This window comes from Carassius gibelio, chromosome A16, assembly GCF_023724105.1.
Source record: "Carassius gibelio isolate Cgi1373 ecotype wild population from Czech Republic chromosome A16, carGib1.2-hapl.c, whole genome shotgun sequence".
NCBI lineage: Eukaryota > Metazoa > Chordata > Actinopteri > Cypriniformes > Cyprinidae > Carassius > Carassius gibelio.
The window spans coordinates 16,805,488-16,823,719 of record NC_068386.1 but is presented as its reverse complement, the minus strand read 5'-3'; the positions used below and the strand labels follow the sequence as shown (position 1 = coordinate 16,823,719).

The 18,232-nt window shown below is 35.4% G+C and overlaps 2 protein-coding genes across 15 annotated transcripts; one reads left to right on the top strand and one right to left on the bottom strand.

Annotated features, from left to right (window-relative positions):
* The first annotated feature begins 200 nt into the window (after nucleotides 1–200).
* Nucleotides 201–10,026, top strand: LOC128030990 (E3 ubiquitin-protein ligase RNF115). The gene is made up of 9 exons (XM_052619131.1): nucleotides 201–368; nucleotides 1,429–1,487; nucleotides 3,464–3,518; nucleotides 4,650–4,918; nucleotides 6,721–6,789; nucleotides 7,186–7,258; nucleotides 7,345–7,438; nucleotides 7,661–7,776; nucleotides 9,110–10,026. The coding sequence occupies exons 1-9, from the start codon at nucleotides 291–293 to the stop codon at nucleotides 9,227–9,229; spliced, it is 933 nt and encodes a 310-aa protein (XP_052475091.1). The 5' UTR covers nucleotides 201–290; the 3' UTR covers nucleotides 9,230–10,026.
* On the bottom strand, nucleotides 9,297–15,727 carry LOC128030991 (28S ribosomal protein S29, mitochondrial). 14 transcript variants are annotated; one of them, XR_008188014.1, is made up of 9 exons: nucleotides 15,486–15,720; nucleotides 15,258–15,299; nucleotides 15,029–15,151; nucleotides 14,603–14,706; nucleotides 14,408–14,519; nucleotides 14,149–14,279; nucleotides 13,946–14,007; nucleotides 11,297–11,505; nucleotides 9,297–10,563 (listed from the first exon to the last, which is right to left on the bottom strand). XR_008188014.1 is itself a non-coding variant. In XM_052619133.1 (9 exons), the coding sequence occupies exons 1-7, from the start codon at nucleotides 15,690–15,692 to the stop codon at nucleotides 14,222–14,224; spliced, it is 534 nt and encodes a 177-aa protein (XP_052475093.1). In that variant the 5' UTR covers nucleotides 15,693–15,715; the 3' UTR covers nucleotides 9,297–11,505; nucleotides 13,946–14,007; nucleotides 14,149–14,221. The 14 variants fall into 14 exon arrangements, 2 of the variants coding, with proteins under 2 accessions (XP_052475093.1, XP_052475092.1); XR_008188018.1 differs by having other exon boundaries at nucleotides 9,297–11,505; nucleotides 15,486–15,555; nucleotides 15,658–15,720; XR_008188023.1 differs by having other exon boundaries at nucleotides 9,297–11,505; nucleotides 15,029–15,142; nucleotides 15,486–15,555; nucleotides 15,658–15,720.
* Nucleotides 15,728–18,232: the final 2,505 nt, after the last annotated feature.

The following is an 18,232-nucleotide window of genomic DNA, read 5'->3' as shown; positions in this document are numbered from 1 at the left end:
ATTAATCTCTCCCTTTATTTAAATTTTTTAATGTTTACATTCTTAAGCTTGTAGGAAGCACATTCCACTGCAGCTTTAAGGATGTGTGACAAATAAACTTGACTCTGAATCAATCTCGTTTTGACCGATTCATTTAACGGTCCAAGTGAATCGACTCGCTACAATGAATCTGACTTCTGAGCTCTCATGTCAGAGCGCCTCCTCCTGCAGTGGGCGGACCGACGACGAGGGCTGCTGCTGCTGCTGTTGCTGCTGTTTGGGGCTCAGACAGAGACAGTCTCACGGAAAACATGGCGGAGGCTGCGGCGGTCCCTCCGCATCGCTTCTTCTGTCACTGTTGTAAGGGTGAAGTGAGCCCCAAACTGCCGGTGAGTCCGCGTCGCTCGTAACGCACATCCGGTTCGTCTCTGTACTCCCGCTGTCGCTCCGGCAGGTTTGGCTGTTGTGCTAAAGTTAGCATGGTAGCAGTGTATCAACTTGATGTTGGCGAAAGGCCTGTCATGTCTTGTTGTTTGTATATAATATTACACACCCAAAATAAACGTATTTATAGATGACTGGTGTTTTTAAACATATGACTGGTGCTCGTGCACGGGAAAACTGACGTGTTTTACCTTTAACACAAATGCTACCCTAATGTCTTGTGTTTTCGTGATATCTTTCTTTACTAATAGTGACATATTCACATTTTAAGACATGTTAGGCTTTAATAGATGTTCAGTTCACGTTGTCACTGTTGAGAGATGTTCAAAAACGTCTTTAAATGTGATCAGTCCTGAACTTTCTTCAAAAGCGAAACCGGAATACCAAATATTTCTGTTTCTGTTTTTTAAGTTAGTTGTAACGTGACGTTTGACGTGCATCGCGAATCTGTCAGTGACGGTATAATTTAAGCACTTGTTGGTCAGTGTGTCAGTAAGGCAATCCATCATGAGCTGTTCGGTGAGGATGAGCTGTGTCACACTACTTACTTTAATTACTACCCATTTAACTTATTAAACGTCTCACTGTTTAGAAGATGAATCATAACTGTTTCACGCTGAGTGTGTACAGTGTGAATGAGGCAGAACTGTGTTCCCTGTTGTGGTGCATGTCGAGATGAGCAGCCATTGTCCTTGTTTTTTTGGAGACCCGCAGGATGACCTGTCTTGACCTTTTCAAATACTAAAAAAAATTAAAATGGGAAGCAGCCTCTTAAATCAGACAGAAATTCTTTGTGCCACACACATTACAGGGAGTGTCTCTCCTCATACAGGAATATTTGTTTTAAAATTCAAATAAATGTGTTTTGTAGTGCTATGCAAATGTGTGTGTCCCCACGAAACCCACATATGTCATTTGTTGGTTTGTTTACAATGTTGATGTCAACAGTGCGATTATTATTATTTTTCGACATTGTATTCTAATTTTGATTTTGCTTGTGTTCAGGAGTATATCTGTCCCAGATGTGACTCGGGCTTCATCGAGGAGGTTACAGAAGACTCCAGGTGAGCTTTTCAATGGCTGCACTTCCTCATTCGTTGTGTAGTGGCATGTTGCTACTCCTGCACTGCTACATTTACACAGCAGCTCTTTCAGTGCCTACTGGAGAATATAAATAAGCTGATTGTGTCACCTGGATTCGTAGCACCGCCAAACGGACGTGAGAAGTAACAGATGTGAACACAGAGCTGTGATGTAATATTTTAGTATTGATAAATCAAGGAAAAGTGGTAGATCATTCAGAGTTTGTGCATCCATTCTGCCAGAGGAACATGAAGGATTCAATTGAATTGTGTCAGTTTAGTTTGTGTAATTTTGGAATTTATTGGGGAAAGGGTTTAGATCAGTGGTTCTCAATCCTGCACATTGTGGATGTCTCCGCTTTTTATTTATATTATAAATTTTTTTAGAAGACCTGTGTTGTGTCTGAAATCATTATATTCAGTGCATACTGTGAAAGTACACGAAGAACCTCTCAACTGTTATTGATTGAAGTACTTTTGAATGCATTTCTGGACATACCACATCTCCCATGTTGCCATTGTCATTGACTCTATATTTTCTTGCTAAAGATTTACTAGCAGTAACCTTGAAAATAGTGTGACAGGATTTGTGAAAAGATTTTGGCCGATCTATTCATTTAAAATACTTAAAAAATGTAATTTATTCAGCGATTTGAAAAAAACAAAAACAAGGTGGGTTGGCATGATATTGTATTATTGTTTCCTAGGGAAAAAAAAAAACAATGGTTAAGGTTTGTTAATTAAATTTTTTCTTTTTTTTTGAAAGTCATGTGGTGTAACTGAAGTGCAGAAAAATGCCGGGGAATAAAAACAACATAAAACAGGAAATGATACCGTAGACCTTGCACACACTATTGACTGTGTGTCAAGGTTACAAATGTCTCTTAAAATATATGAATAATTTGATCATTTTATGATACTGCAAGGTTAGTGTACTTCAAGTTGTGTAATGTCATGTGGTGCAACCCTCCAAAAAGCTTATGGAATGAGCTAAATCAATTATTGGAATTAATAATTCATAGTATTTGCTTTAAAAATAAAATAATTTTCATATTTTTAAGGTGTAAAGAAAAGTTATTACCTTTCTCTTGATGGTCACAACATAAGACATTATAAGTCATTATTGAATTGAAACTTTTCTTGAAAATTGTTTAAATGTTTTTTAAATCTAGAAGAAAATGATCATGAATAAGTTCACTTCTGAGAACTTGGCACACGTTAAAAACTAGAATTATAAAACATTTTTGGACACTCTTATTTGTCATTGACCTACTTGCGCTAGAAAAGAGTTGCTCAACTCAACTTTTCTCCAAACTTTTCAAATCTGATGACTCCTCAGCTGCTTTGACATTGAAGGATAGCAAAGTGTCCACCAGTTGAATGCAATCTCTGCTGATGCAGTCAGTCATTTGGGTAATGTTCACTCACTGTTTCACATTTATATACTCCTTTTTTACATGCTATGTAGTACAGAAATGCTGGTCGTCTTTTGAAGGCAGCATAATGGATGCCTATGGTATCTCACGATACTGCTTGTGTGGTTCAGCTGTTGAATACGGTATCAGATAAAAAAAAAAAAAAGCTAAATAAATTCACAAATGTTAATTTTTAATTCTTTTAATGCATGTCAGCATTCCTAACAAATAATAAACATTGCAGTCATTAAATATTTGCTTGGTTATGACTTAAGCTCACAGGAAAACAGACGTAACCAGTTTTTTAAGGAGGTGCCGTCACACTAAAAGGCTTCTGTGAAGTCATTGTCTCCGCACCATGGGCAGCGAGGCAGCTGCTGTGTTAGCCTTTAAATGAGTGAGACATCCAAATTGTGCCGTTCTGGATTGAGAAGCACTGGTTTAGATCAATGACTCCCTCGTTGTGGCAGTCAGCTGTACTGTAGTGAATGAAACCGCAGTATGTAGCCAGATCTGACATGAATGTGATTGTTTCATCCTTAGTCTTCTGGACAGTAGTTCAAATAGCCTTGATGACACAGCTTCACAGTTTGCTGAGGTATGTTGACCCCTTCCTTCTACAACATCTTTCCTGCCTGAGATACAGATTGTGTAGCTGTTAAAAAGGAGTTGTTGTCTCAAGGCCCCGATATACTTCAAACAAAGTTCGTTTTTGTTCTTCATTTGGGGACAAAACTAAATTTGAAAGGGCTGAGCGACGCTGTACTGTTTTCGAACATTCCAACACCCCTGCACTTTTATTAGTGTTCATTTATTTTATTAAACTGGATAAATTACGAAACTTTTTTTTATATTTTGTGTGGTGTCATGATTTGATAAAAACAAAGGTTTATTGTTGTATGTTCTTTTGGCATTTCATTTATTGTATACTTTTAAAATTAAAATTAAATTTATGCATTTAGCAGATACTTTTATCCAAAGCAACTTAAGTTCATTCAGGCTATCAATTTTTACCTAACGTGTTCCATGGGAAACGATCCCACAACCTTTTGCACTGCTACCGCAATGCTCTACCACTGAGCCACAGGAACACCATTTTTTTTTTATTCGCTTATTGAAAGTATTACAGCAGCAGAAGTATGGTGTAACATTTATTTAAAACACACGTATTTGGTACTTGCTACCTTATATCTTTACTCTTTCCTTTCTTTCTTTTCATAGCTTTGGACAACTTTCATCTGATGTTTCTTTACATCAGTTTTTGCATAACTCCGGGTTGTCGGTTTCATTCTATGAATTAAATGCTTTCTCTGAATCTTTAAGGTCTCTCCGTGAGCGATTGTACAGGTGCGGATATATCTGTGGCAGTTCAGCTATCCGACACGGTGTATTCATGTTGCTAGTTACTTGGAGATGTTGTTCTTCTGCCTGACCTCCACTGAATGAGAAACGAACCGGAAAAAAAAATTGCACGTCAAAGAAGGTGGAGTTCCAGAACACACCCACAGATTGTGTAATCTGCACAGACCAATGGTATCTCAAAGGTGTTTAGGAGCCAAAACGAAAACAAACTCAAAATGAACTTCGTTTTGGGCTGATTTTGTTCATAATGATGTCATATCAGTTCGTTCTTTGATTTCGTTTGAAGTATATCGGGACCTTAAGTTTAAATGAGGTACATTGTACTTCTCATTTATAACTATCTCTCTTACACCTTCTTTAACTGTAGCTATGGCAGCTGTTATTCGTGGAGAGGCCGTTCAGTCTGGATCTAGACAGTCCTGACTCCGAGCGGGTTCCTGGAGGTGGCAGTGGGTCTGGGGGGCTTGGAACAGGGCCGTTTGGCGGTTCTGTCCCAGGTGGGCTTGGTGGGTCCCTGAGTGGCCCTCTAGTCGGAGGAGAGCACTGGGGTCCTGGTCGTCCTCCACGCATGCACATGCAGAGGAGGTACCGATCCAGAGGAAGCAGTCGACCGGAGCGCTCTCCCGCTGTTGAGGGGTAAGCTAAATATCTCAGCTTTTCATTTGGTTATGTTCTGTATCCCAAATCAGTGGATTTGTTTTCATCCTCTTTTCTCTGAGATTGCCCTGTCATAGTTTATTTTTTTAATTTTAACCGAATCTCTGCTGAAGGCCTGTTCAAACCAAATGTGATTTCAGCATGAATGTTTTGCATGCTTAATAAAGATCAAATCGTCTCCCATGAAATGAGCTGACAGTCAGACAGTAAAGATAACATTTTGCAGATTAATCAAGCTGTTGTGATCCATTAAGGAATATAGAATCCATTTTGTTTGCAAGTAAAGTACAACATTGCATAAATCTACCTCTTTCTGGTGTATATATCCACATATTATATGTTGCTGTAAATGGCTGCTTTTTATTGCAATGATATTATAATATAAGGTACAGTGGTATAATATTAAATTATAAATAAAATTTTAATTTGAAGATTAAACACTAGGTAAAATTAATATCTTATAAATAATAGCTATCCTCACATTAAATAATATTATTGACAATAATAAATATAGCTGCAAGCAGCGATACAGGGCTGTAGCACAGTAAAGAGCAGGAAGAACAAAAACAGCAGAAATAGAAAATACCTAAAAAAAAGTTCAGATGAGAATGAGCAAAAATACATTTCTGATTTAAGATGAACACTCATGGAAGATCCAACATCTGGAACAGAAGCAACTTTGAGACCATTTCCGGCCACAGTACCTTTGACCTCGCATGTTAACCAGATTAGCATGCTAAGCTAACTTAATGCTAATGTAGTCTATGGTTAACCTGCTGAAGAGCCACATTAGACAGAATGGCAACCAGTTAGCATGCCAAGCTAACTGGCATAAGTCAACAAACACAGGCACAGTATACTTCAGAGAGGTATTTCTCAGGAAAAAATCAGTTCAGTAATTTCTCTGCGGATCAGTTCAAAAATCATCTGATCAATTTTGGACAAAATTTGCAGGTGGAATAGAGAAAAAACTGTTTTTCATTTACTTACGACAGACATATTAATGGAAAATGACAAATGAGATATCGACAGATTGGCATAACCCAAGGAATGAAATGATTCAAAAATAAGTAAGTTATAAGCATTTTTGCAAAAGCTGTTATATCACTGGAACGCTAAGTGGCGCTGTGTTCAGATTTGTCAGGTACCTCGGGGACATGCTGTCGATGATCCCTGCTTGTTTTTGTGAAGATACTTTAAAGGTTCAATAGAAAATGCTTTTTTTTTTTTTACAAATTTCTAATTGGTGGACAGGCGGTTAGTCAGGTCCTTGAAAAATCAACATCCACACTTCTGGCATGACCCAAGGAATCCATAGACACCAAGATCATGATCTTGTAACAAACTGTTCAAAAGTGACAAAGGCATATGATAGTGTATATTTCTTAATGGCAGGAGTAAAAGTAAACTTAACAAACTGAACATGGGCATAATGAGTAGAAAATAAAGTAAAAAAAATGGTTATAAATAAGCCAGTAACTTTAGGTCTACTACAGTATTACAATAGAAAGTAAACTTCTAATGCAGAAAGGTATATGTCCCAGCATGAATGAACTGTTCTTCTCAACAGGAATGTGTAAACAATTCAGCTCCACAAAACAATGTGGGGAACAAAATCTGTGTTCTTGTAGTTACTGGCAATATGTACATGTAGTGCGTGTGGATCAGATGACTGATCAAAACAGCTCCGGAAATGTCAATAAAAAAATTAAGGAAGTTGGCAGAATTCCCCAACACCAATATCAGTTCCTCTCTGATGTCCCTCTCCTCTTTCTTTCTAGAATAGTACAGCAGTTTCTCGCAGGCCTTTTTGCCAATTCAGGAGTACCAGGCTCTCCTCCACTGTCATGGTAAAGATTTTCACTCAGGATTTTGCAACTATGTAGTTTGGGCAGTCAGTCTATATATAGATAAATGTATTTTTATGTTTGGTTCATTTTGACTGTGAAAGATGTCTTCTAGATGTCACTTCTAGTGGTCTTTTAATTTAAATAAAATTTAATGAATATTTGCTATACGCAGTAATTGATATTTCAAAGCTTGACTGAATTATGGCATACAACGACTCATTTTACTACTTACCATAATTAGTTATATATTATAGATTATATATAGTTATTTGTATTATATGTAGAGGCTTATACAACTAAGTTTTATAATATAGATTAGCTTTATAAAGGGCAAGTGTGTATTTATGTATATGGTTAAAGCTGTCGTGTGTGTGTGTGTGTGTGTGTGTGTGTTAGGACGGGCATGCTTCACTCAAACCCTGGGGACTACGCCTGGGGACAGGGGGGTCTGGATGCAGTCATCACACAGGTAGCTGTACACTGGTTGTCTGTGCATGTTACCGGATCCCTGGCTCTGTGCAAATAAGCTGATCATCTGTTTTTTCTCTCACACAGTTATTGGGTCAGTTTGAAAACACGGGTCCTCCTCCTGCTGAGAAAGAGAAAATTTCCTCCCTCCCCACTGTTATCATCACTCAGGAACACACTGGTTAGTCTCTTCTGTGAAGCTCGTTTTTTTTATTCTGGTCTATCAGAGGCACAGTCATTTTTGTTATGATTTAAGGCTCACAGACTCAGTGGGGGTCATTGACCTACCAGTATGAGTTTTGCGTGGTGATGAATTATAATTCCTATTTAAGGCGCTGAAATCTCATTATTCTCACCCCCTGCATGCTCTCTCTCTCTATCTATCTCTCCTCACTTCTTCTAGACTGCAATATGGAGTGTCCTGTATGTAAGGAAGACTACACAGTCGGTGAGCCGGTCAGGCAGCTGCCCTGTAACCACTTCTTCCATAGTGACTGCATCGTGCCCTGGCTTGAACTGGTGAGAGAAACAATAGGAAGGAAAGAACTGAACTAAAGGGAGAGAAGGGGGAAAAGACATAGGAAAAGGTCATGAATACATTTAGATATGAGAATCTTTTGAATTAATATCAATTATGAATGGTAATGGAAATATTCCTGGATATCTAGTAAGCACCAGAAAGCATTTTATTTGTGTACAAACATCTGGTAAATAAAGATTGGGGTCACAGTTCAAAATAATAAATGTAAAACATATGGAAATTTTTTATTACAAATCAAACAGTCTTTTTTTTTCAAACACATTTGATTGATTCAGTAACATCCACGTGATTTGCATCGTAGGAAATACTTTGAAACTATAAAATAACAGATTATTCTTATATACTAAGTTGCTGCTCAGAAAACATTTAGTATTATCAATGTTGAAAACAGTTGTGCTGATTAATATTTCTGTGGAAACATAATGAGCTCAAAGCAAAAAATATTTATTTGAAATAGTAAAGGTACTTAATGTTAAATTTTTTCCTGCTGAATAAAAGTATGATTTTTTTTAATACTATTTATATAATAAGTACTTACCTCAAATTTTTGAACGGTAGTGTAAGTGTAATGTGTAATAAAAAAAAGACTTGTTTGTTCAATTCAATAACTGGCTTATATATTATTGTTCTTTGGCCAAAGCAAATTAAGTAAATATTATCTGGAAAATACTGACTTTTGTATTAAAGCGTTAGTTAAAAAAAAAGGAGCCCATAAATGACTCACCCTCAAGTCATTCTAGGTGTATATGACTTTCTTCTTTCAGAAGAAACCATTTGGAGTTATATTAAAAATTGTATATGATCTTTCAAGCTGTTTAATGGCACTCTGCGGGTGTTGTATGCATCAGTCCAAAAGAAGTTAAATAAAAAGTGCCCATCCATTAAAAAAAAAAAAAAAAAGTGTCTCACACGGCTCCGGGGGGTGAACAAAGGCCTCCTGTAGCGAATCAATGGATTTTTGTAAGAAAAATATCCATATTCAAATCACTTTAATGTAGCTTGTGCTAACAAAAATAGTAGTTCTATCCAAAATTCATTGTAGTTTTAGTCAATTAAGTTTCCTTTGTGGATAATCCAATCTCAGAATCTTGTTATAATTCACTGTTCACTGATAACCAATACCACAGACAGCATCGGGGGTGAACAGTAATTCTATTTTGTTCAGAATTGGAAAATGTGTATTTTTGTGCTTATTAGATCCAATCATGCTCAGATTTATCTCATGACATGAGGTTCAATTTCGGTTTTAACTATAATTTCAAGGTCACGAATTGTCACTGACATATCTTTCTCTTTTCTTCCTCTCTGAAGCACGACACGTGTCCTGTGTGCAGGAAGAGCCTTAACGGGGATGAAAGCGGCACTCAGTCGTCATCAGAGCCTTCCTCCCTAAACACTGATCCTCGCACACCCGAGAGATGGTCCTTCTGAAACACACGCACACACGTCCGTCCATCTTATCCAAGCTCTTTGGCTTAACCCAAGCTGTTTGTCTCTCTTTGCTTTTTTTGTCTATCATTTGTGTTCATGTTGGTATATTTTACTATGGTTTGTATACCTCTGTTCTCTAACACAGTCCTTCTCATTTTTGTCTGTCCTAATGTTTCTGTGTCTTTCAGATGTCTTTGACCCCCTCCACAGTTTTCCACACAGAATTTTGTATAGTATACCCTTCCCTTATTCCTACCCTGAGTGAACAAACAAACAAACTAACAGAGCAAGATGCGGATTGGCTCGGACGCATTGTTGCTATAGCAGCACAACTCCCACCCCACATTTAGATGGTACAGTGTTCAGTTTCCCAGAGACGAGCTGTACTCCCCAGATAGCGTTTTTTATCGTTCAATGTGAATTCTCATTGGGATGGGGGTGCCGTGTCTTTACGGTTCATGAAAGTTGCTTTACTTCCCCAGGTTTTTTGTTGTTCTCGCATCCCTTTTGTTCAGGAGATCATGAAGTTTTGTCTTTCTGTCCTTTTTGATTCCAACTCTGGTGTGTATATATATCACAAACCTATCAATGTCATTCAGTTGAATTTGATTTAGTTCTGTTCACTCATTTCTATTACAGTTTCTTCGAATGTAAATAATTTTAGTTGGAAAACTCATTTAAGGAAGATGAAAAACAAAAAAAAATGATGATGAATTGCTAAATATTAAAGTATATAAATATATATTATATGATGTGTATGACCATGATGTATTAATAATAAAACTGAATAAAAACCAGGAGACATGTTGACATCTTATGGCACAGATGAACCACAAATGCATTCAGAACTTCCTACGGATTTTTGTTGCCATAAATATGCATTCTCAGAAGAGATGTCTGTGAAAAGTTGCATTTATTGTGTCTTTTTAATTCTTAGTGTCTTATACATCAAGTTTTTCCAGCAATGTTGGCATTATTTGTTAAAACATGACTCGATCACAATTTTCATTGCATTTCAAATTAATAATTGACTCATAAATCGTCTTCTGACTGCCAAATCCTAGCATGTTCCCAAACAGCTTACTTTTAAGATTTATCAAGCGAGATGTATAGATTATAAACCACCATTGACTTGAGTGAAATTATTTATTTGTAGTTGTGGTTGCTGCAGTCATTTTAAATGTAATTATCACATACTCTTACCTGTTGATAACCATTTACACAGCTGAGGCATCAGGTCTGATATAGATGTAAATTTCCAAGGCCATGCCCACTCTATGTGACTCCTCCCACAGGAACTTGCTGTCAGGTACAAAAAGATGAGATGGTCCTCACTGCAAAACATAAATCCGGGGGGCGTGGTTGGATCCAGATCCAACTCCTCCCACATTACATATACCTAAACCTATCTGTCTCCACCCCCAATTCCTAAACCCACCCATCTCCGCCTCCTAAACCTACCAATCTCCACCCCTAGATCTTGTCTTCTGCAGTGAGAGGCTAGAGGCTACTAGATAGTTTTGCATATTGTATAGAAGAATGCTGTATTTGGATTATATAACAGATTTATAAATCAATGTGTAATTTTACACACAACCCAAGTATACTGGAAAAAAGTAATGCGCATGCTTGCAAATGTTAGCACTTAACAGTAATAGCTGTTTAGCAGTAAACACATATGCTAGTGAAAGCTATATTTAATAGCAAACTTAAGCTTTAGAAAGCATTTTTTTTAAGTGAAAGTTGTGACACCTGAAATTTAACTTTTTTTTTTTCAGTAAAATCAATCTGATATATTTTTATTCAGTTATATTTTTTCTTTTGAATCTCATGGTACTAATTAATATTTATGCATTATGATAATTTTTTCCCATTGAAAATAATTTTAAAAAAATCTACTTTTTTTACAATTACTTTTCAATTAATGCAGTATTTCAGATTAAAATAGAGACTAGGCTTTTAAAACCCAATTTTTGAAGGCAGAATAGCGCCTCCTGGTTAGAGTAATTTAACATAAAATAACATGAATGCTTTATAAGAGCTTTATCCTTTTAATTGACAAATTACAGTTTTCAGGCTTTGGGTTTTCCTCCGGAGTCCGGAGACACAGTGTGTGTGGATTGCCCTGGATCTGGGTCTAGGACTCCATTCTTCATTCTCTCTCCAAACTCGCCTCATGATCCTTGATGACAACCGACTTCTGGTTCTACTTCCTGTTTGCAACAGAGGCATGTTCTGGGTGGAAATTCGCTGGATCGTGGGGTGCGTCTGGGCAGCTGGGACAGAGCAGAAGACATGATATACAGGTAGAGTGTGTATTTGGAATGTAAATAAAAAAAATTTTTACTTTCATTTGCATGAAAGGTTATTCTGCCTTGAAGAATAAACTCTCATGAACTTCGCTTGTTCAGCTATTTTTTACTCATTTAGACCATGATTATTCAATCTTTTAGATGCCACAGACCTCTAAATATGATCATCCTCATGTGAGGGACTGTCAATACTAAATTCTTAAAATACATTTTTTACCATTTTGTTTTTCCAGTTTAAAAGACCCAATATATAGCCTACTGTGAAAAATGTACATTATAAATGTCTAAACTATTATTTGCAAAACATTTAGTTTGTATTTTATGTCTTAATTTTTGTTGTACTGTACTGCTATAGTACTATATTTACCTAAACCTAAAATCATTACATAAAATTAATTTTTGTTTGGTTTCGGGCTTTGTTCCTGTCTATTTTAAATATGCAATAGTGCCGCCTCTTATTACAGTTTTCTAAAATTTCAGACGAATTTCAAACTTCCCTTTTTTTCAAAAGTTTTAGAGAAAGTAGTCTCCACTCAATTACAGCCTTTCTTAGGGAAAAATTCATTATTTGAAGTTTTCCACTCAGGTATTAGGGTTTCTGCAATTCTAGTTTTACTAGATCTTATTGTGGCGTTTGATCCTGTTGATACTGATCACACCATCTTGGTTCAGTGGTTTAAGTCGTATTTATCAAATAGAAGCTTTGCAGTAAATGTTGGGGAATTTTTATCGACCTCGGCTCCTCTCACCTGTGGTGTCCCACAAGGGTCTAATCTTGCCCCGATGCTTTTCTTTATATATGCTCCCTTTAGGGTACATTTTTAAGAAGAATAACGTTTCATTAAACTGTTATGCAGATGATATGCAGATGTATTTACCATTACAATGGAATGTTTAATTGATATAAAAGCCTGGATGTCCTTACATTTCTTAAAACTTAATGAAAATAAAACAGAGATTATTATTTTGAGCCAAGTGAGACTGTTAATCTTGGCCCTCTGGTTTTTAAGATTTTAAAGATTTAAAATCTTTTTCAAATAAAACACCCAGATTTTCACCACCATCTTATTATATGAGATAATAAGATGGTGGTGAAAAATCTGGGTGTTTTATTTGAAAAAGATTTTCAATTCCATAAGCAAATAAATGCTGTCGTTAAATCCATCTTTTTTCACTTGAGACTTCTGGCTAAAGTTAAGATATTTCTCTTTTTTAAAGATCTTGAGAAATTCATCCATGCCTTTATTTTTTCAAGGCTTGAATATTGTAATTCTCTGTACACAGGAGTCAGCCAAAAAACATTGTCACATCTGCAGGCAGTTCAAAATGCAGCAGCTAGGATGAGACGACAGGGTGAGCACCCCCTGCTGGCCTAACTAACACCTCTTCCAGCAGCAACCCAGTTTCCCCAGTAGGTCTCCCATTCAGGTACTGACCAGGCTCAACTCTGCTTAGCTTCAGTGGACAATCAGTCTTGGGCTCAAGGGTGATATGGCTACCAAAAATTATAAATTGGAACTTCCTACATTTTATATGGCCTCATTATTCCCTTTTAACACACAGCACTGCCAATTACACTGCTCAGCTTCCAAGCAAACAAATGTGCTGAAAATTTTATTACTCTCAGTGCATTCAAGATGTAGATGAGTTTGTTTCTTCATTGCAGATTTGGAGAAATTTTGCATTACATCACTTCCTCACCAATGGTTTCCCCTGCAGTGAATGGGTGCCGTCAGAGTGAGAGTGCAAACAGCTAAGAAAAACACTGCAATAATACACGCGACTCCAGTCCATCAATGAATGCTTTGTGTAATGAAAAGCTGGATGTTTGTAAGAAACAAATCCATCATATACTGTCTATTATGGTCAAAATAACAGTCCATAATCCATAATAACTCTTCCTCCCGTGTCATTCTTCCTCCTTTTGTCCTCTTAATTATTTTTTAACTGTTTTGGTTTAATGATACTTTTCTTTTGCAAACTCTGTTTTTACTCAAATGGTAAACTGTACTTGATATGAGCATATTTATCTCCTGATTCAGAATAGAGAGGACTTTTTTTTTACAGGAGAAAGCAATATTATATATAGAGGACTCATATTTTAGTTATAAGGTAAACATGTCTTAATGATATATTTGTTTATTACACATGCAGCTTTTCACTTCATAAGATGTAAACTGATGGACTGGAGTTGTGTTGATTACTTGAGGATTGTTTTATCTTATTGTGACAGCAGCCATTCACTGAAGAGGATCCGCTGGTGAGCAAGTGATTTAATACTAAATTTCTCCAAATCTGTTTCAATATGAAAAAAAACCCATCTCAGCCGGCCTGAGGGTGAGTGCATTTATAGCAAATTCTCATTTTTGGGTGAACTATTCCTTCAAGTAAGAGTTTTTCTTACCCAGTTGTTTTTCATCATCTTCCTCAGATTATGAATCAAAGTCAGTTCCTCTGGCTCTCACACTACATAAAAAGGAAAAGAAAGCAGGATGTCAAACAAATGCACCAATTCTTTAATAAAATTAGTATAATTATGCATAATTATATAAATATTTTTTAATTCATTTTTACTTTATTTTTACTGGCTAATTTACAACAACTAACCATAGTTCTGTCCTCCTTTCGGAGAGATTTTTTGCCCCACAGAGCATTTACTCCATCCACAGCTACAGCCAGTTTAAAGGCCCCCTCGTCCTCTATGGCGCCCCCTGCCTGCAGCCTCAGCTTTCGCACAGCTGCTCCAATGAAATAAAACCATTAAAATCAATAAACTCCCCTAAAGGCTGCCCCTTTTCAGTACTTTCTCTCTTTAACTGTTAATTGATCAGACTGACATCAGAGCAGCTCAATAAATAACATTAACCGAGTGATTTTGAAGTTCTTCAGCCATTGGGATGCTTGGATTGGCTGGTCGAAGCGTGAGGGGCGGGAAGAAGATGGTACCAGCTCTTTACAGTTCTTAACCTGCAGATGAGCTATACAAAACATCATAGCAACATCAGGCTCCAAACTTCACATCACTGTACATTTTGACTGAATGAGGGTCAACAGAGCTCACCATCAGGTATGTGCATCAGGAGGCAGTCCATAAGGGAAGAGTTTTTGGATGTGAGCCGGGGGGAGCTTGTAATACCGCCCAGTATGTCTTTCTGAATGGTACGTCTGAGAAAGGAGAGAACAACTGTAATAAGAATGTAATATGATTTCCATAACATATTTTACATGCAGTTTCAAGGGGCAGCTCAACAAGTAAACATTTAAATAATAGGTAAATTACCAAGCAATTAATTTATTTATTTCATGTATGTATGTATGTATTATTTAGCAAAAGCCCGATGGATCACACAAAATGCTTCACTTTGCATTGTGAGTGAATTTTCATTTTTGGGTGAACTATCCCAAAAAAGGTAAACTTCATGAATAGGTATGTGTGAAAGCTACTGATAAACGAAGACACTACACAGTTTCTGTTTTTAGGACGTACTGGATCTTGCTGTGAAGTTCTGAAGACTGACAGCAGATTCGGTTCAGCTGATGCGGTTTCCACAGCAACTGCCTCCAGCTGCTGGCCACTGCTTTGAATGTGGTGCCTGAACTTCTGTGTTGCCTGATACATAATGGTTATGAGTATTATATCCAGTAAAATGGTCTTACCTTTAATATTCTTTATTTCAAAAATATAAAATAACATGCGAAAGGTGAATGACACTTACTTTTGGACACAGTCGCGAGGTGAGTTTGTGCAGATAACATTTCTGAAACAAAAATAAAGCAAATTTGCAAGGTTCTCTTAATGTAACTTAATCAAGTTGACCAAACTACTAACATTAAAACTATTAAACTGATTGATTGTTATGCAAGTGTCTCCTTATGGACAAAAGGAAACCCTGTTTTATAATGTTAATCTCTGAGAGAGAGTCTGGGATCATGATGTCTGTCACCTCGCGAGAGATTTGCTGGCTGGAAGCATGAAAGTGTATGAGACGTGATGCACAAAAACCCGCCTTACCCCTAGAAAAAAAAGTCGACAGATGCGTAGAAAACAACTTGTCATTTAAGGCTTACGTGTACAGCGATAACCACGTATTTCTGTTTGAATAGAACGGGTCGTACTGTCACGGACCACGGCCGATGGAGGTCGCCATCATCGTTTCGATAAACGTCGGAAGTTACGTCATTACGTAAATGACGGAGACGTATGACCAAAATGTAAAGGTTTGGCTTGTAATCGTTAGATATGAATTATGTTAATTTAATACGAAATACGTAATTTGTAATTAACATGGCCTGTTAGCCTCTGCTAGTTAACTACACTGTTATGCTTCATCTTTCTCCACTGACGATAGTTCGAAAGTAACGTCAGCTGTGTATTTTGACCAAATACATGTTTTTGCATCTTTTTCCCAGCGGTGTTGATAACTATAACTATATATATATATATATATACAAATATATATATATATTATATACATATACATATACATATATACATATATATATATATATATATATATATATATATATATATATATATATATATATATATATATATATATACGTATATATATATATATATATATATATATATATATATATATATATATATATATATATATATATATTCGTTTTTATTATTTGTTGTTGTACCCATACCCATTCAGCCTTAAATTAAATTAAGTTAGGCTACATATAAATTACTAACGTTACATATTTAAAACTACGATAATTTATAAAAATAAAAAAATAGATATTGAAATCAAAAGCCTTTAGTGTCTTTGTATACGACGACATGGAGTGTCAACAGTGCAATAGTTTGGCTCTCCTGAGGTACATTTCAAAATAAAGATAAAAAATGTATGTAAATTTCACTTGTTTTGTAATTTGATTCTGCGTAATTTACATTTAAGCTGTACTGTTGTCAATTTGTGCTTTGATGGCGCAGTTTAGTGAACCTGTCTTTAGTCAAGCTATATAGTTACACCAGTAGGTGGCGAGAATTGACTGTCTTTTGTGCATTATGAGCGAGTCATTGTTTCATTCATCAAATCGCACTTCGTTCATCTCTCTACTCTTAAAATAAAAATTGTTTGAATAAAAACATTGCTCGGATTTGTGTCAAATATATGTAGTTAATTTTTACTCTGAGCCAAAATAAATCTCAGAATGTATCACGAGAAAGAAACAAGCACTTTAATTTGGATGCAGATTACAATTGCTTCTTTTGTAATTCTAAAAGAGACATTTTTTATTTTTTGAATGTCAACGTTCTTCTCCATTTCATCATCATCAAGTCATTTCTTAGTTTCAAAAATAAAATTGCTGAGTTTTAAATTAATAAATCAACACTTTTACTTTACTTAAATGAAGATGAAATTTCAAACAGAGAAGTATATATCATTGATTGTTTTTATTATTATAATTATTTATTAGGAAAATGTAATATTTGTCAAAGCAAGTCCTATCCAATCCTATTTTGCTCATATATTTTGGATCCATAAACATTTCAAAAAGTAAAGTCTGTCTTTATTAAATTACTTTAAAAATATGTTTGTGATGCCCTTTATTTTTTATTGATTTAATTTTATGTAGTTAGCCTTACTATTGTATCCTTATTTGGGTCTACTTTATTAGTTAGATGCAGCACCACCACTCCCTATACACGTACCAACTCCACCCTAAAAAAACTTCTGTTCTATATTAATTTTATATAAATATACAATTTATATTTTTTTGTGGTTATGAAAACAGACCTAAGAGAACAAAAGCATTTAAAATGTCTTACAATGCATTATATAAAAACAATGAGGCAATATTGATTGGTTAGTATTCATAATAATCATATGGTTAAACACTATTAAAATACATAATGTAATAAAAAATAAATGAACAATTTAAAAATGCCTGCAAAGGATGCGAAAGGCCTGGTAATTACTGCTGTTAAACTTACAGGATGATCAAATACTTGCTTAATATTCACCAAACATTTGATTCAAATATCTTACATTTTTGGCCACCTTTTTTTAGATAGAATTGCTACAGCCTTAGCCTTCTTCAACAAAAACATATGGACATCAAAATTAACATTGTTTTATCATAGTTAAACTGCTTAATTTTCTTTTGTGTGATTTATAAATGATTGAGACTATATAAAATTCAATCAGACAACTGTACTGTATTAATAAAATCCTAGTCACAGGAGGTAACTGTTTGTTTGTTTGTTAAAACTATGTTTTATTATAGGCTACACTGACTGCTCTTAATTTACTTAAGTTTTTTTTTTTTTTTTTTACTAATGACTGTTTATTTAGAAGTGTACTTATTCTTTAGTGACTAATATCTTCTGCTTCATTTAATGCAGGGTCAGTACTGAAATGTGTGAAAGAGGATGAAGCAGTTTTTTATTTAATTTATCATTATTTATTTTTATATTATTTAATCTTTTAAAATATTTTATTTTATATGTGTCATTTTAGTTTTTTTTTAGTTTTTTGCTACAGAACTACAATTGTACTTTGTAAATAATACAGTTAAAAAAATATTTTATTAAAGTTCTATTTTGACCCCTATAATAGCTGTTAATAGGTTTTGTAGTTGTTTTTTGTTTTGTTTTTACTTCCATAATATTTGGGGGAGGGGCACAATACAATTCTGCTTAGAGCACCCATATGACCAACATTTGACCCTGATA